This window comes from Somniosus microcephalus, chromosome 25, assembly GCF_052327205.1.
Source record: "Somniosus microcephalus isolate GS21.2 chromosome 25, FLI_Smic_1.0, whole genome shotgun sequence".
Lineage (NCBI taxonomy): Eukaryota > Metazoa > Chordata > Chondrichthyes > Squaliformes > Somniosidae > Somniosus > Somniosus microcephalus.
Genome location: NC_141011.1, coordinates 53,133,239 through 53,151,263, shown reverse-complemented (window position 1 = coordinate 53,151,263; position 18,025 = coordinate 53,133,239). Strand labels below are relative to the sequence as shown.

The window sequence follows — 18,025 nt, the reverse complement described above, 5'->3', positions numbered from 1 at the left end:
CCTAGCTCTCATTTTAAGATTATGCCCCTTGTTCTGGATTCCCCCATCAGAGGAAAGTGACTCTATTAAATCCCTTTAACATTTTAAAGACCTTGATTAGTTTAGCCCACAACCTCTAAACTCAAGGGAATACAAACCAAATTTATGCAACTTGTGCCCATAAATTAACCCTTCAATCCCTGGTCTAATTCTGGCGAGTCTGCGCTGTACCCCCTCCAAGGCCACTGTCCAAGGTCAACAACCTGAAACGTTAACCCTACCTACCTCTCTCCATACATGCTGCCTGACCGGCTGAGTGCTTCCAGCACTTTATATTTTATATTAAATATGCAGGTAGTTGTTTTTCATCCTCAATAGCTTAGTGAGGAAATGCCCCAGGTAGTCTGATACTGAGTCACAGAAGTTCCAGGCTCAATCTCTGGTTTATGTTGAATTAGCTAAGCTCAACCAGAGTAACTGTAGCGGTACTATAATTGGCATCATTGACCTCGGGCAGAAGGCTCAGCCACTGCTCCCATTCCCCATAGCTGTGAACTGACCTCTACCACATTCAGTGACAAAAGAATCGGACTTGGCTGTCACAGCCATACCCACCCCCCACAGTTCAAAAACATGCCAGTGCTCACTAGAATGCCTCATGCATGAATAATGCCTCATGCATGAATAATGCCTCATGCATGAATAATGACCATTTGGGTGAGGGACAGGAGAGCTGCTGGTACCTGTGCAACCACTTACCAGAAGTCAGCATCCGTGGGAAAGGAGGGGAGAGAAAAAATGTCGTAACAAGGAATGAGATAATGTCACTGAGATTTAATCTGATCACACCGAACACCAAAACAAGATTTTGATGACCGGAAATTCCATATCAGATTTGAAGTTGAAGTGCACGATTTCACCATTAATGCAGTCACAAAATCATGGATCTGTAACTCACCAACAAATATTACTTAGTAAATACTGTATGTTCAAGAGCAATAGAAGCAAACACATTTAAGGAAAACCTTCAACTATGATGTTTTGCTAAAATCAAGGCATTTTCAAACAACTACTGTATTTGAAAACTGTTCCTGAGAAAATACTCAGGTCTCTTAAAAAACAATTAAAATAAATATTACTGTGATATTTACCTTGATCACAAGCTTTACATTTAAGACATTTTTCTGCACCAGTGGGATGTTCAATATATTCTCCAGCTGTACATGGTTTACACATTGTGCCAACTTCTTTAGTGCAATGTTTAGATACGATATAGCCTGCGAGGAAAAAAAATGTGTATTGCAAAAGTCAGTTATGGAATTACAAGCCTTGTACTGCTCCCAGAAAACTGTTGTCAGAAAGCATTTTACTGCCAAAAAATCGATGGAAAAATAAAACTGGAACTCAAGAGAAACTTTATTATTTTTAGGACAGGAATAACAGCAGTTCAGGAAGAATAGGAAGGCTATGGTGTAATCAAGGAGCTTACTCATCAGAAATCAGACTAAATACAGATCAATTAATAACAATCCTAGGAACGGTAGCATTGTGGTTATGTTACTAGACCAATAATCCAGAGGCCTGGAATAATAATTCAGTGACATGAGTTCAAATCCAGTTAATTAATTCAATAAATCTGGAATAAAAAGCTAGTATCAGTAATGGTAACCATGAAACTATCGGATTGCTGTAAATATCTATCTGGCTTACTTGAGATCAGCAAAAAGGTTTCTCTCTGATAATGCTAACAGGTAACCTGTTCCTGGAGAGACGGTCAGCAGAGGGTGTTGGCATGGGGAAGTCAGAACGTGGGTGCCAACTGTAGGTTTGTTATGACATTCTGTGTCTCTGTCATCTTATGCTTTAGGACTAAAGGTAACCCGTCAGCAAGCTATATCAGAAACCTTCATGTTATTCCTTCTACTAATAGCCACATAACCAAATTTGCCGATGACAAAGATAGGCGGCATTGTAGGCATTGTAAATGAAAGCATAAAATTACAAAGAGATAGCGATAGATTAAATGAATGGGCAAAACGGTGGGAAATGGATTTCAATGTAGGCAAATGTGAGGTCATCCACTTGGACCTAAAAAGGGTAGAACAGGGTACTTTCTAAATGGTGAAAGGCTAAAAACAGTGGACGTCCAAAGAGACTTGGGGGGTCCAGGTACATAGATCACTAAAATGTAATGACGAGGTACAGAAAATAATCAAAAAGGCTAATTAAATGCTGGCCTTTATATCTAGAGGACTAGAGTACAAGGGGGTAGAAGTTATGCTGCAGTTATACAAAGCCCTGGTTAGACCACACCTGGAGCACTGTGAGCAGTTCTGGGCACCACACCTTAGGAAGGATATATTGACTTTGGAGGGAGGGTAGGTTTACCACAATGAGACCCGGACTCCAGGGGTTAAATTACGAGGAGAAATTACACAAACTAAGGTTGTATTTCCTGGAATTTAGAAGGTTAAGGGATGATTTGATAAAGTTTTCAAGATATTAAGGGGAACAGATAGGGTGGATAGAGAGAAACTATTTCCGCTGGCTGGGGAGTCTAGGACTTGGGCATAGTCTAAAAATTAGTGCCAGATCTTTCAGGAGTGAAATTAGGAAACACTTCTACACACAAAGGGTGGTAGAAGTTTGGAACTCTCTTCCGCAAATGTCAATTGATGCTGGATCAATTATTAATTTTAAATCTGAGCTTGATAGATTTTTGTTAACCAAAGGTATTAAGGGATATGGGGCAAAGGTGGGTATATGGAGTTAGGCCGCAGATCAGCCATGATCTCATGGAATGGCGGAACAGGCTCGAGGGACAAAATGGCCTCCTCCTGTTCCTATGTTCTTAAAAGTCCCAAGAGAACCTGGCTCCTCAATTTTAAGCTCTTTTCTACTATCTAGAGGGGGAAGATCAGGGAAGAAAATTTGCCAGGCCTTTCCACTTCAGTACCACACCAGACATGCCAAGAGACATACAAAACAGATTGTAAAAGCTTCTATAGGTATGTAATAAGGAAGAGATTAGCAAAAGTAAACGTGGGTCCCTTACAGGCAGAGACAGGAGAACTTATAATGGAGAACAAGGAAATGGCAGAGACATTAAAGAAACACTTTGTACAAAAGACTTCACAGAAGACATAAAAAACAAACATTCTGGAAATAATGGGGAACCAAGGGTCCAGTGAGAATGAGGAACTTAAAGAAATTATTAGTAAAGAAATTGTACTGGAGAAATCAATGGGACTAAAAGCCGACAAATCCCCTGGACCTGATGACCTACATCCTAGGGTTTTAAAAGAGTGGCTACAGAGATAGCGGATGCATTGGTTTTGATCTTCCAGAATTCCCTAGATCCGAGAATGGTCCCCGTGGATTAGAAGGTAGTAAATGTAACCTCGTTATTCAAGGAAGGAGGGAGAGAGAAAGCAGGGAACTATGGACCAGTTAGCCTGACATCAATAGTAGGGAAAATGCTAAAATCTATTAATAGGGATGTGGTAACAGGGCACTTAGAAAATCATAATATGATTGGGCAGAGTCAACACGGATTTATGAAAGGGAAATTGTGTTTGACAAATCTAATCGAGTTTTTTGAAGTTGTAACTAGCAGGGTAGATAAGGGAACCAGTGGATGTAGTGTATTTGGATTTTCAGAAAGCATTCGATAAGGTGCCACACAAGAGGTTATTACACAAAATCAGGGCTCATGGGATTGGGGGTAATATATTAGCATGGATTGATTTTTTAAATATTCGTTCATAGGATGTGGGTGATGCCCTTGAGAAGGTGGTGGTGAGCCGCCTTCTTGAACCGCTGCAGTCCGTGTGGTGAAGGTGCTCCCACAGTGCTATTAGGAAGGGAATTCCAGGATTTTGACCCAGCGACGATGAAGGAACGGCGATATACTTCCAAGTCAAGATGGTGTGTGACATGGAGGTGGTGGTATTCCCATGCGCCGGATGCCCTTGTCCTTCTAGGTGGAAAAGGTCACGGGTTTGGGAAGTGCTGTCGAAGAAGCCTTGGCGAGTTGCTGCAGTGCATCTTGTAGATGGTACACACTGCAGCCACGGTACGCCGGTGGTGGAGGGAGTGTATGTTTAAGGTGGTGGATGGGGTGCCAATCAAGCGGGCTGCTTTGTCCTGGATGGCGTCGAGCTTCTTGAGTGTTGTTGGAGCTGCACTCATCCAGGCAAGTGGAGAGTATGCCATCACACTCCTGACTTGTGCCTTGTAGATGGTGGAAAGGCTTTGGGGAGTCAGGGGGTGAGACACTCGCCGCAGAATACTTGGCCTCTGACCTGCTCTTGTTGCCACAGTATTTATGTGGCTGGTCCAGTTCAGTTTCTGGTCAATGGTGACCCCCAGGATGTTGATGGTGGGGGATTCGGCGATGGTAATGCCGTTGAATGTCAAGCGGCAGTGGTTTGACTCTTGCTTGTTGGAGATAGTCATTGCCTGGCACTTGTGTGGCGCGAATGTTACCTGCCACTTATCAGCCCAAGCTTGAATGTTGTCCAGGTCTTGTTGCATGTGGGCATGTTATGCAATGGCAACAACTAACAACACACAGGGAGGGCCCTTGGTACTGGCACCTCACTCCATCTTTGTCTCTCTCTAAGCATCTAAGCTATGGATCCACTACACTCACTGCAACATTCTTGCTCAAAACTCCACTTGTCTCCCTCATTGCAGGAAAAGAGAACCTGTAATAAGAGGGAGAGGGGGAGGACAGGAGGAGGGCCACCTTCCATGGCACATTTAACCAACGCTGAGGAGGCTGCTATCGAGATCATCGGAGGTGCAGAGGAGTTGGAAGTGGTGAACAGAGAGACGGGCACAGTAGAGCAAGTTGGTGACTGAATAGATTTGAAACCCTCTCATTTAGATTTCATGAGTGACTGATATGGCATCTGAAATTCATACAAATTGAGTTCTGATCATCTGCACAATGGGATGTGTCTGCTATGTAAATATCACATGTCTAACTCATGCCTTTACTCCCCCATGGGACCATCGAGAGCCTCCCTCCCCACTGTCCAGGAGGAAGAGCCGGACGACTCCTCAGAGGAAGCTGCAGCCTCTGAGGGAGCAACGTCAGCAGAAATGAGCGCAGCCACGCACACCTCGGTGGGTCATTCATGAGATAGGTTAGTGTGGTCGCCTCACAAGTGAGCGTCAGCTCACAAGTGAACATCAGCAGATGGTGGAGACAAGGACAGCAGAGGAGAGTCCTCGTCTGAGGGCGCTGGACGCTCCTAGCTCTGCTCAGCGGCAAGTGGACGCTGTGCCTCTGGGGCCATCCAGAAAGAGAGCGGTGCTGGAGCTTCAGGAACAGGTGCAGGAGGTTCTGACAGGGTTTGCAACCACGGTAACTGCGAGGCTGCAGAGAATGGAGGAGTCCGTAATTAATGTGATGAGTGGCACAGCAGGATGAGGTTGAGTGTGGCTTTGCAGTAACATTTCGTGATCTACTGAGATCATTGAAAGGTTTGCACAACTGCAGCCTGGTCCTCCTGACGACATCCCTGCTTGTGCCCTCCTGTGCAATGTGCAACCAGGCTGCGTTGATCTCCTGGGGAGGTCTCTTCCGCCCATTGGAAGGGAAGAGAACCTCCCTGTGTGCTGTGACTCTCTGCATAAGCATATGGAGGGAGTCATGGGAGAGCCTGGGTGCAGCCGTGCACCTCTGTGCAGTGCTCATCAGTGTTTGCAGCACCTCAATGCTGTAGAAAACTGACAGCACAACTGTCAAAATAAATTTGCGCATGGTCCCTTTAAGGAAACCGGCTGATTGCGCGTCATCAGACCTACTTTCTTCAATTGGCCGGCAAACGTACTGGGCGGGCTTAACAAGCCCAATCATGGTAAGATCACTTTGGACAGTGGGCTGGAGGCAGCAGGGAGACCGGGACCCACTACTGACCCCAGCCCCACTGGACCCGCTGAGGTAGGGGAAATCACGGCCTAAATCTTTGCAGTCTGTTAAGAAGGCATTACATGATTTTTTGGTATTCCTTCGCCCAGCCATTGGCGGCCTTGCCATCAGCTGTCTGGGCCCTAAGCTATGGAATTCCCTGCCTAAACCTCTCTGCCTCTCTCTCCTCCTTTATGATGCTCTTTAACACTTACCTCTTTGACCAAGCTTATCTCCTTATGTGGCTCGGTGTCAAATTCTGCCTGATAACACTCCTGTGAAATGCCTTGGAAAGTTTTACTATGTTAAAGGCGCTATGTAAATGCAAGTTGATATATCTCTGATAATGTAGCACTCTTTCAGTGCTGCATTGAAGTGTCAGCCTAAATTATGTGCTCAAATCTTGAAGTAAGATTTGAATCCATAACCTTCTAAGGTGAGAATGCTATCAGCTGAGTCACAGGGAGTGAATGTTTAAGGTGGTGGATGGGGTGCCAATCAAGCGGACTGCTTTGTCCTGGACGGTGTTGAGCTTCTTGAGTGTTGTTGGAGCTGCACTCATCCAGGCAAGTGGAGAGTATTCCATCACACTCCTTACTTGTGCCTTGTGGATGGCGGAAAGGCTTTGGGGAGTCAGGAGGTGAGACACTCGCCGCAGAATACCTAGCCTCTGACCTGCTCTTGTTGCCACAGTATTTATGTGGCTGGTCCAGTTCAGTTTCTGGTCAATGGTGACCGCCAGGATGTTGATGGTGGGGGATTCAGCAATAGTAATGCCATTGAATGTCAAAGGGAGGTGGTTAGACTCTCGCTTGTTGGGGATAGTCATTGCCTGGCACTTCTGTGGCGCGAATGTCACCTGCCACTTATCAGCCCAAGCCTGAATGTCGTCCATGTCTTGTTGCATGTGGGCATGGACTGCTTCATTATCTGAGGATAGGAGAATGGTAGCATAATGGTAATGTCACTGGGCTAGTAATCCAGAGATGTGAGTTAAAATCCCACCACGGCAGCTGGGGAACTGAAATTCAATTTAATAAATCTGGAATAAAAAGCTAGTATCAGTAATGGTAACCATGAAACTATCGGATTGTCGTAAAAACCCATCTGGTTCACTAATGTCCTTTAGGGAAGGAAATCTGCCGGATCTGGCCTATATGTGACTCCAGACCCACAGCAATGTGATTGACTCTTAACTACCCTCTGAAATGGCCAAGCAAGCCACTCAGTTGTAACAAACTGCTACGAAACAAAATAATAAGAATGAAACTGGACGGACCACGCGGCTTCGGCCTCGGCACCAGTTACAGACACGGCAACGGCACACCCAGCCCAGTCAACCCTGCAAAGTCTGCCTCTGGGGACTTGTGCCAAAATTGGGAGAGCTGTCCCACAGACTAGTCAAGCCACAGCCTGACACAGATATCCTCACAGAATCATACCTTTCAGCCAATGTCCCAAACTCCTCCAGCACCATCCCAATATCTATGAACAATTCTATAAATGTACAAAAGTTGTTTTAATATGTTAACAGGAGTATTGAAATGTGAAACCTCAGCGAGCATCTTCCACAGAGCCTAGTCTTATTTATGATTTAAGTCAGAAAACCTGAAAATGAATATTCCAAAGTATATTCTGGTAAAACTACAAACACGTATACAGAAATTTGTCCTATAAATACTACTGGGTAGATGTATAACAACTATTAATGAGCTTTAAAACCTCAAAGAATTAGTCATCAGTATATTTATGAGAAACTTATATTCTTTACAGAAAAATTAAATACAGACCTTAAATAATACTAAAGGAGAAGGGGAAAGAGTCCCATGAGAAGGCAGCTGGAACTAGTAAAAGAACATTTATTCATGGTGCATTTTTTATACGAAGAAAACCACAACATTAGCGCTTTTGAAAGTTAAAGAAAATGACTACAAGTGTGTGTGGTGGTGACGATCGTTCAATCACTTACCCGGTAAACACATTGAGCAGCACTCTCCTTGGTGGTAATACTGCAATGAGCTACAACAGATCACAGGTTGTAGTTCAAAAACCAGGACGAGGATGAAATAAAAACAGAAAATGCTGGGAACACTCAGCGGGTCAGGCAGCATCTGCGGAGAGAGAAACAGAGTTAATGTTTCAGGTCGATGACCTTTCGTCAGAACTGAAACAAATCTATATTGAAATATAAGGGAACTGTCATGCACTTTCATGGTTATATTTACTTTGTGTCCCATTTTCCCCTACTAGCCAACTTTGCAACTCCATCCTAGCCTCCTTCAATAGAGGGGGATATCCTGAGCTGTGGAATTCTCCACCCCCATCAAAGCTGGCCATCAGTCAGAATGAAACACCTTCAGTAGGAGCATTCGGCATAGCTGATTTTTATAACAGGATTTCTGTTTTACTTAGAACTTATAAATATGAAAGTGCACACTTAGTTCAAATAATCCTTAAATAAAACTTTGCTTTCAAATATTACAGTACTCAAATATTAAGTGCTTGGAAAAAAAGCCTCAGGAAATTCTACAATATTTACATACAATTAAAAAGTTTTATAAATTGAGGGTAAAAGGTAACAATTACCTTGATAAGGAATGAAAAAGCATTCTTGCAACTGGGAAAACTTTTTTTATTTTTTAAACAATATCACTTTGCAGACAGCACTGTCGATATTTTTTAAACTTGTTTTACTTTGCTATGGTGACTCTGCAGCCAGTTAAAAGGAGGCATAGATTCAGGATTACAACTAAAAGAACGAAGATGGACAGCAAAATTTAGTGGACAGATTTTCAACAGGATCTCTACAATTATATAAGTTTATAAATATTTTTTGTGATTAACACACTTTTGTGTTTGGTTATAAATTGTATTTTGCAAGTGCACAGACTATTCCTGTTAATTCAAAGTAACTTTATTTGAATTACTGGGTTTATTTACATTTTTTAAGCCCAATATCACTTTGAATTAACAGGAGCGGACTTTATATAAACGGAATCATTTTAGGCATAAAAATTGTCTCGCAGAGAAATCATGACCACTGAACAATAAAAAATAAATGTTTGAGCAATTTAACTGATTGTTTTGTGGCAGAGTCCTGGCTGATACCTTTGAAGAAAAAAAGGTTAAGCGATTTGATTTGTGTGGGCTACTAGTTCACGATTGGTAGGTTTTCCTAACTATATTAACAGGTAGGTTACTTGAGACTGGTATTTGTGGTTTCTACTGAGCATGTGTGATACTTTAAAGTGACTTTACCAGTGAATATAGCCATAGGCTATGGACACTTATAGAAACAGGTATTTTAATGATATAGCTAGATATGACCAGAGTGTCCCTAGTACTGCTAGCTTGGTGACATCATGCTGATGACATCTATTATGGTAAAGAAATGTCTCTGCTAACTACAGTAAACCTGTGCTGTGACAATCAGATGTTGCAGCAATATATTTAAAATAGCACCATAATTGGCTAAAATTCCCAATTCTACTAAGAAGAAATTCAATTATCTAACAGCTGGAAGCTCCAAACAAAGAAGAGCTGATGATTGAAAGGAATGAAAAAAAAGGCAAAGGCTTAAAGGAAGTGTATGTAATTAGCATACATATTTCCCCACACTTACAACATAACATTTATTTAAAAATCTATTAATGATGTAATGGATTTGTTTAAAGACAGTGGAACCAGTGATCCCTTTTCTACAATGCAATTGCCGACACTTTAGTCCTAACAGCCTCAGCTGATGTGCACTCAGTATGGAGCTGAAATCGAGCCTGCTAGTAATCTAATATCTCTTCTAAAATAAAATAAACTATGTGAAGGAATGGAGACAGCAATAGAATACTTCTGTTAAATTAATTTGCAATAAAAGACAATAGCAGTCATTGGCCTAGGCTTTCTACCTCCACTACCCTGTAGAATTAGGTCGATCTGCAAAGGCTTCAATTTTCCTTTATTGTGGAGCAGAGCTTTCTTTTTCAAATCAAATCAAATCAACTTTTATTGTCATTGTTAGTGCACAAGTGCAGTACAACAAAATGTAGGCTTGCGGCTCCAGAGAGTGTACATTTAGATTAAGATATTTAAACATTCAACATACATTTGGCTTGTAATGCATTAACATAAACATAACCATAATAAAGTGCATTGGCAGATGTGCAGGCTTTAGAGTTTATTTGTGGAGTTCAGTAGGATGACAGCCCTGGGAAAGAAGCTGTTCCTAAATCTGGTCGTTCGGGTGCGAATGCATCTGTAGCGTCTCCCAGATGGCAGGAGGGCGAACAGTCTGTGGCTGGGGGTGGGTAGGGCCTTTAATGATGGTCCGTGACCTCCGTAAACAGCGTTTCTGGTATATGTGCTCTTATGGTCGGTAGCTGGGTGCCGGTAATGCGTTGGGCAGTTTTGACTACCCGCTGCAGGGCTTTCCGGTCATAGTAGCTACAGCTGCCATACCATACTGTGATACAGTTCGTCAGGATGCTCTCTATTGTGCAGCGGTAAAAGTTAGAGAGGATCAGGGGTGACAGGTTACATCCCTTCAGCCTCCTTAGGAAATATAGGTGCTGCTGGGCCTTCTTCACCAGAGAGGAGGTATTGAGGGACCAGGAGAGGTCTTCCGTGATGTGGACTCCAAGGAACTTTGTAAAGTCTGTGGGTTATATGGTGAATTAATACACAGACTACAAGAGTGACTTTAACAGGACTTTACTATTCGAAGGTCAGGGCGAATCTGCCCAATCAATCCTTACACAGCACTTATATACCGGTGTGGTCACCACCGGTATTACAGTATACAGTAGCCAAGACAAAGTAGTGCAACCCTTAAAATAGTTCTCTTAAAGGTGGAACGTTACATACACTACAATCCTCCCTTTTTAGGTTAACAATATATACATATTCCCATTAATATAACATCTTAACATATATACAACTTTATGTGAAACAGTTCACAGATTCAGTCTCTCTGGAGGCTTCCGGACTCTGTCCGGATAACGCCTCGGTGGTGTAGTAGGTTCTTCTGGCAAGGTCGATTCGGCTTGAAGGACCGTTTCAGGTTCATCAGATTCCAGTATTACCGGATCGGAGGTTGATGCTCTGGGTATCTCTGCTTCAACATTAGACGTATAGAGTTGTGGAGTAGGTTGGGCCTTTGTGGATGATTCTATGATCTGGTCAACATGGCGCCTTATGATGCTTTCACCAATGTCCACGGTATACATCAATGGTCCTAGCCTTTTTCCAATAGTTCCAGGCTGCCATTTCTCGGTACGGTAGTCCCGGGCCAAAACTTGTTGACCTATCTGAAAGGATCTAGTTGGCCTTTCATTCATGCCTTGAAATTGCTGGTTCTCTACGTCCCTTCTGACGTTTGGCTTAATCAAATCCAGCCGGCATCTTATTCTTCTATTGAAAAACATCATGGCGGGAGTTTGGTTTGTGACCGCATGTGTTGCATTCCTGTACGCCAACAAGAAGTTATCTACCTTATGTTGTAGATTTATGTCTTCATTACCCATGGCCTTTATGGCCTTCTTGAAGGTCTGGACAAACCTTTCAGCTAATCCATTGGTGGCGGGATGGTATGGGGCGGACGTATAGTGCTTAACCCCATTGCTTTTTAAGAACTTCCTGAATTCTTCGGACACAAATTGCGGTCCATTATCAGAACAGATCTGTTCCGGCAGCCCATTCCTGGCAAATATGGTCCTTAATACTGTGATGGTTTTTTCCGTGGTGGTGGAGGACATTTTTATTACCTCCGGCCACTTGGAGTGTGCATCCACCGCGATTAAAAACATTGAGTCCATAAATGGACCAGCAAAGTCGATATGTACCCTTTGCCATGGAGATGAGGGCCACTCCCATGGATGCAGAGGAGCTTGTGGTGGCGCGTTTTGGACCTTCTGGCATCCTAGACAGCTCTTGGTTATTTCTTCGATGTCTCCATCAATACCTGGCCACCACACAAACGCTCTAGCTAGGTTCTTCATTTTCACTCCACCCAGATGCCCCTCGTGAAGCTCCTTTAGTACTTTCTGCTGGAGTTTGGGTGGAATCACCACTCTAGATCCACACATCAAGGTTCCTCGGCACACTGACAGCTGTTCTCTTCTGTGCGAAAATGCTGGCAGCATTGGTTCGCCATGTACTGGCCATCCCTCCACCGTTAAATCGTAGACTCGTGAGAGAGTCGGGTCATTTCTTGTTTCCTTTTCGATCATGGAATTTGTTACTGGTAGGCATTCCATTATGGTTGAGTGGAACATCTCCACTGGGTCCACTGTAGTCGCCTCTTCTTCCACTGGCAACGGTAGGCGCGATAACCCATCAGCATTTCCATGCTGTTTGGACCTTTTGTATTCGATGTCATATTGGTGTGCCCCTAGTAGAACGGACCACCTCTGTAGCCTTTGTGCTGTCATAGTGGAAACGGCCTTGTTAGGGTTGAATATGGACACCAACGGCTGGTGGTCTGTCAGCAATGTAAACTTCTTGCCCTGCAGGTAATGATTGAATTTCTTTACTCCCCACACAAGGCTGAGAGCCTCCCTATCTATCTGAGCGTAATTTCGCTCAGCGGAGGTCAATGATCGGGACGCAAATGCGACTGGTCTTTCCGAGCCATTTGGTAACTTGTGTGAGAGTACAGCTCCAATACCATAAGGGGAAGCATCACAAGCTAGACGAAGAGGTAGCGTTGGGTTGAAGTGAGCCAACACTTCCTCAGAGGTAATCAACGCCTTGCTTCTGCGAAAGGCCTTCTTACAGTCCTTGCTCCACTTCCATGGTACTTCTTTCCGCAACAGAGCATTCAGCGGATGCAGCACCGTGGATAGATTTGGCAGAAACTTATGGTAATAATTAATCAACCCCAGAAACGACCTCAACTGTGATACATTTTCCGGAGCGGGGGCCTTCACGACCGCTTCGATCTTGTCAGGTGACTTGTGCAGGCCCTCTTGGTCAATGACATGACCGCAGTACGAGATCCGTTTCTGGAAGAACTCACATTTCTGGCGATTAACTCGAAGGCCATATTCCTTCAACCTGGTGAGCACCAGTTTCAAATTTGTGAGGTGTTCCTCCTCGTCTTCTCCCGTAATCAGGATATCGTCCAAGTAACACTGAGTGCTTGGAATACCCTGTAAGACCTGCTCCATGGCAGTCATATGAAGTTAGAAATAGATGGTAGAAAGGTGAGAAGCAATAAGCAAAGGAGAGAAACACAAAGGGCCAAACTAATTCATAATGAGAGTGTGAAAAAAGCAAGCCTGAAGGCTTTGTATCTTAATGCTAGAAGCATTAGGAACAAGGTGGATGAATTAGTTGTGGAAATAGAGGTAAACAAGTATGATTTGATTGGGATTACAGAAACGTGGCTGCAGGGTGGGCAAGGCTGGGGACTTAACATCCAGGGATATACAATATTTAGGAAGGATCGGCAAAAAGGTAGGGGAGGTGGGGTAGCATTGCTGGTAAAGGAGGGGATTAATGCAATGGAAAGGAAGGATATTAACTCGGATGAAACGGAATCTGTATGGGTAGAAATGAGAAATAGCAAGGGGAGGAAAACGTTAGTGGGTGTGATATATAGGCCTCCAAATAGTAATATGGAGGTGAGGGAAGGCATAAAAAGGGAAATTAGAGAAGCGTGCGATAAGAGCACAGCTGTCATCATGGGTGACTTTAATTTACATATTGATTGGACTACCCAAATTAGTAAAAATTCTGAGGAGGAGGAATTCCTGGAATGTTTTCGGGACGGTTATCTGGACCAATATGTCGAGGAGCCGACTCGAGATCAGGCCATTTTAGACTGGGTATTGTGCAATGAGAAGGGACTTATCAGCAATCTTCTTGTACGAGGCCCCTTGGGTCAGAGCGATCATAATATGATCGAGCTCTCAGTCGAGATGGAGAGTGAGGAAATTGAATCAGAGACTAAGGTCCAGAACTTAAATAAAGGGAATTACGAGGGTATGAGACGGGAATTGGGTAAGATTGATTGGGTGGTGTTTCTGGGGGGATTGACAGTGGATAGACAATGGCAAGCATTCAAAGATAGAATGGAAGAATTCCAGAACATGTTTATACCGGTTTGGCATAAAAATAAACCTAAAAAGGTGACTCAACCGTGGATAACGAGGGAAATTAGGGACAGCATAAAATAAAAAAAAAGGGCATATCAACTGGCAAAAAAAAGCACCAGACCGGAAGATTGGGGGCAGTACAGGATACAGCAAAAGAGGACAAAGGGATTAATCAGGAAGGGGAAAATAGAATACGAAAGTAAACTTGCAGCAAACATAAAGACAGACTGCAAAAGCTTTTATCGGTATATCAGGAGGAAAAGACTGGTAAAATCCCAAGTCGGTCCCTTGCAGTCCGATTCGGGAGAATATATAATGGAGAATAAGGAAATGGCAGACCAATTAAACTCATACTTTGGTTCTGTATTCACAAAGGAGGACACAAATAACCTCCCAGGAATATCGACAAACATAGGGACTAATGAGAGGGAGGAGCTGACAGAAATTAGTATCTCTAGGGATATGGTGTTGGGTAAGTTGAGGGGACTGAAGGCCGACAAATCCCCGGGGCCTGATAAACTACATCCTAGGGTACTTAAGGAGGTGGCCCTGGAGATAGCAGATGCTCTAAGGATCATCTTCCGGAACTCCATTGACTCGGGAACAGTACCCGTGGATTGGAGGGTAGCTAATGTTACCCCAATATTTAAAAAGGGGGGTAGAGAGAAAGCAGGGAATTATAGACCAGTAAGCCTTACATCGGTTGTGGGCAAAATGCTAGAGTCCATTATTAAGGATAAAATAGCGGAGCACTTGACAAATGGGGAAAGGATCGGACAGAGTCAACATGGATTTACAAAGGGTAAATCGTGTTTGACTAATCTGCTGGAATTTTTTGAGGAAGTAACTGGTAAAATAGATGGGGGAGAGCCAGTGGATGTGGTGTACCTTGACTTCCAGAAAGCCTTCGATAAGGTTCCACACAAAAGATTATCATGCAAAATTAAGGCTCATGGGATTGGGGGCAAAGTATTAACGTGGATAGAGAACTGGCTGGCGGATAGAAAACAGAGAGTTGGAATAAACGGCTCGTTTTCGGAGTGGCAGGCAGTGACCAGCGGGGTGCCGCAAGGATCTGTCCTGGGACCCCAGCTGTTCACAATATATATAAATGATCTGGATCAGGGAATTGGATGCAATATTTCCAAATTCGCTGACGACACTAAACTAGGAGGAGGGGTGGGCTCTGATGAGGATGTCAGGAGGCTACAGTGCGATTTGGACAGGTTGGGGGAATGGGCGGATACGTGGCAGATGCACTATAATGTGGATAAATGCGAGGTTATCCACTTTGGGGGTAAAAACAGGAGGGTGGATTATTATCTAAATGGCAATAGATTGGGAGATGGGGAAGTGCAGAGGGACCTGGGTGTTCTTGTGCACCAGTCACTGAAGGAGAGCATGCAGGTGCAACAGGCGATTAAGAAGGCAAATGGTATGTTGGCCTTCATATCAAGGGGGTTCGAGTATAGGAATAGGGATACCTTACTACAGCTGTACAAGGTGCTGGTGAGACCGCATCTGGAGTATTGTGTACAGTTTTGGTCGCCCCATCTGCGGAAGGATGTTCTTGCCATGGAAAGAGTGCAGCGGCGATTCACCAGGCTGATACCTGGAATGGCGGGAATGACCTACGAGGAGAGATTGAATAGTTTGGGCTTGTACTCACTGGAGTTTAGAAGATTGAGAGGGGATCTCATCGAAACATATAAAATTATGGCAGGCCTGGACAGGCTGAATTCAGAGAGAATGTTTCCAATGGCAGGGGAGCACAGAACCAGGGGCCACAGTCTAAAAATAGCGGGCAAATCATTTAAAACAGAGATGAGGAAGAATTTCTTCACTCAAAGAGTGGTGAGCCTGTGGAATTCCCTGCCACAGAGGGCTGTGAAGGCTAATTCAATAAATATTTTCAAGAGAGAATTGGATATATTTCTGAAGGCTAAGGGGATTAAGGGTTACGGAGAAAAGGCGGGGACGGGGTACTGAACTGGTAAGATCAGCTATGATCTCAGACGAAGATCAGCAATGATCTCATTGAATGGCGGAGCAGGCTCGAAGGGCCGAATGGCCTACTCCTGTTCCTATCTCTATGTTTCTATGTTTCTATGGCCCTCTGCCAAATTGCTGGAGCCGAAGCTACTCCAAAAACCAGTCTATTATATCGATACAAGCCTCTGTGCGTGTTGATTGTGAGATACTGGCGTGACTCTTCCTCGACCTCCATCTGTAAATATGCTTGTGCCAGGTCTATCTTGGTGAAGTGTTTCCCGCCAGACAATGAAGCAAAGATATCCTCAATCCGCGGAAGCGGGTATTGTACCGTGTGAAGCACCGGATTAACTGTGATCTTGAAGTCTCCGCAGATGCGGACCTTCCCCGGTCCCCCTGGCTTGTTACTTGATGAAGACTTCATGACGGGAACAATGGGCGTGGCCCACTCACTCCAGTCCACCTTCGACAGTACCCCTGCACGTTCAAGCTCTTCCAGTTCTGCCTCCACAGCAGGTCGTATCACGTAAGGTACCGATCTGGCTTTGAAAAATTTTGGGCTTGCATGTTCTGCAATCTTGATTTTTGCCTTAATTCCTCTCAGTGTTCCCAGTCCCTGCTGGAATACCTCTTTAGCCTCGTCCAATATTCTGGACAACCGTTCAGGTTTGACATCTTTCTTTCCGAAATCTACTGTCATTGTGTTTAGTGAGTGCCAGTCTATCTTTATTTTCCTGATCCACTCCCGTCCCAGCAGTGGTGGACCTCCCTCGGGTAGTACATATAAGTCCATTCCTTGGTGATCTTTGCCCTTGTGTCTCACCTTGACTATTATCTTTCCGATGGGGTATACTTTATGCCCCGTGTATGTCTGCAATACTATCTCCGTATCCCGTAGGGGAATATGTTTGAATAACTTTTTGTAATCTTGTTTATTCATGACCGTCAACGCCGATCCGGTGTCCACTTCCATCTTCACTTGGACTTTTGCAATCTGCAGTGTGACCCAGATAGTTTGTCGGTCAGCTTCTTTACTCACATTGTGAATCCTCAGACTACCCAGTTCCTTGCTGTTGGGGTCTGAATCCGAATTCAGTTCATCTGGACTCTTCACAGTCACCTTATGTACCTTTCTGTACTTCTTCTGCGGTGACTTATTGTTGCTGGTCTTCTTTCCTGACCGGCATACTTTAGCTATGTGACGAAGTTTGCCACATTTTCTACATTCCTGGTTTTTAAACCAGCATTGGTTCTGGTCGTGTGTTGTCTTCCCACAACGGTAACATTTCGTTGTACCCGAAGTCATTTGATCCACACGGAGTACCGCTGTCTTCAGCTGCATTTCCGCCGTGCCTCTCGCTGCGGCTTCGTGCGATGCTGCAATAAGGACAGCCTTATCAAGTGTAAGATCGTTCTCTTCGAGCAGTCGCTTTTGTGTTCCTTCCTTCGACATCCCGCACACGAACTTGTCTCTCAGTGCCTCTGTCAGATTTACCCCAAACTGACAGTATTTTGCTAGCCTACGCAGTTCAACCAGGTACTCCGCGTTGCTTTCCTCCTTTAGTTGCGTTCTCCCGTAAAATTTAGCTCGTTCCGCTAACATCAGCGGTGTGGGGTTCACATGATCCTTCAGGACAGCAACAATATTAGCGAAAGACTGATCCGCCGGTTTAGCTGGTGATAGAAGATGCTTCAATAACCCGTATGTCTTCGCACCCATTGAGTTTAGTAAGGTTAGAGCTTTATCATAATTTGCTATCTTATTGACCTTACAATATATCTCGATGCGTTCTACATACGTGGTCCAATCTTCCACATCAGAATCGAATTCGTTGATGTTGCCACACTTAGGCATCTTCACAATCTTCCTGAGAAACAACGAAATTTTTCTTTAACTTTTTTTTTCCAAAAATGGCGGTTTCCCGAGCTTGTCTTCTTCCCCGCCCACTTTCAAAATGGCGGTTTCCCGTTCCTGTCTTCTTCTCCGCCTACTGGCGGGAGGGGTAAGCTTTTCCCTCGGGCGATGACCGCTGGCTTTCGGGGT

At 44.1% G+C, this 18,025-nt stretch overlaps 1 protein-coding gene across 1 annotated transcript in view; it reads right to left on the bottom strand.

Moving 5' to 3' along the window:
• Nucleotides 1-18,025, bottom strand: part of LOC147100810 (tumor necrosis factor receptor superfamily member 5-like) — a 50,096-nt gene that overhangs the window by 19,398 nt on the left and 12,673 nt on the right. The window contains exons 4-5 of the mRNA XM_085967454.1: nucleotides 7,869-8,010; nucleotides 1,131-1,256 (exon numbers count right to left, since the gene is read on the bottom strand). Coding sequence (XP_085823580.1) covers nucleotides 1,131-1,256; nucleotides 7,869-8,010 — 268 coding nt within the window. The remainder of the gene's footprint in view (nucleotides 1-1,130; nucleotides 1,257-7,868; nucleotides 8,011-18,025) is intronic.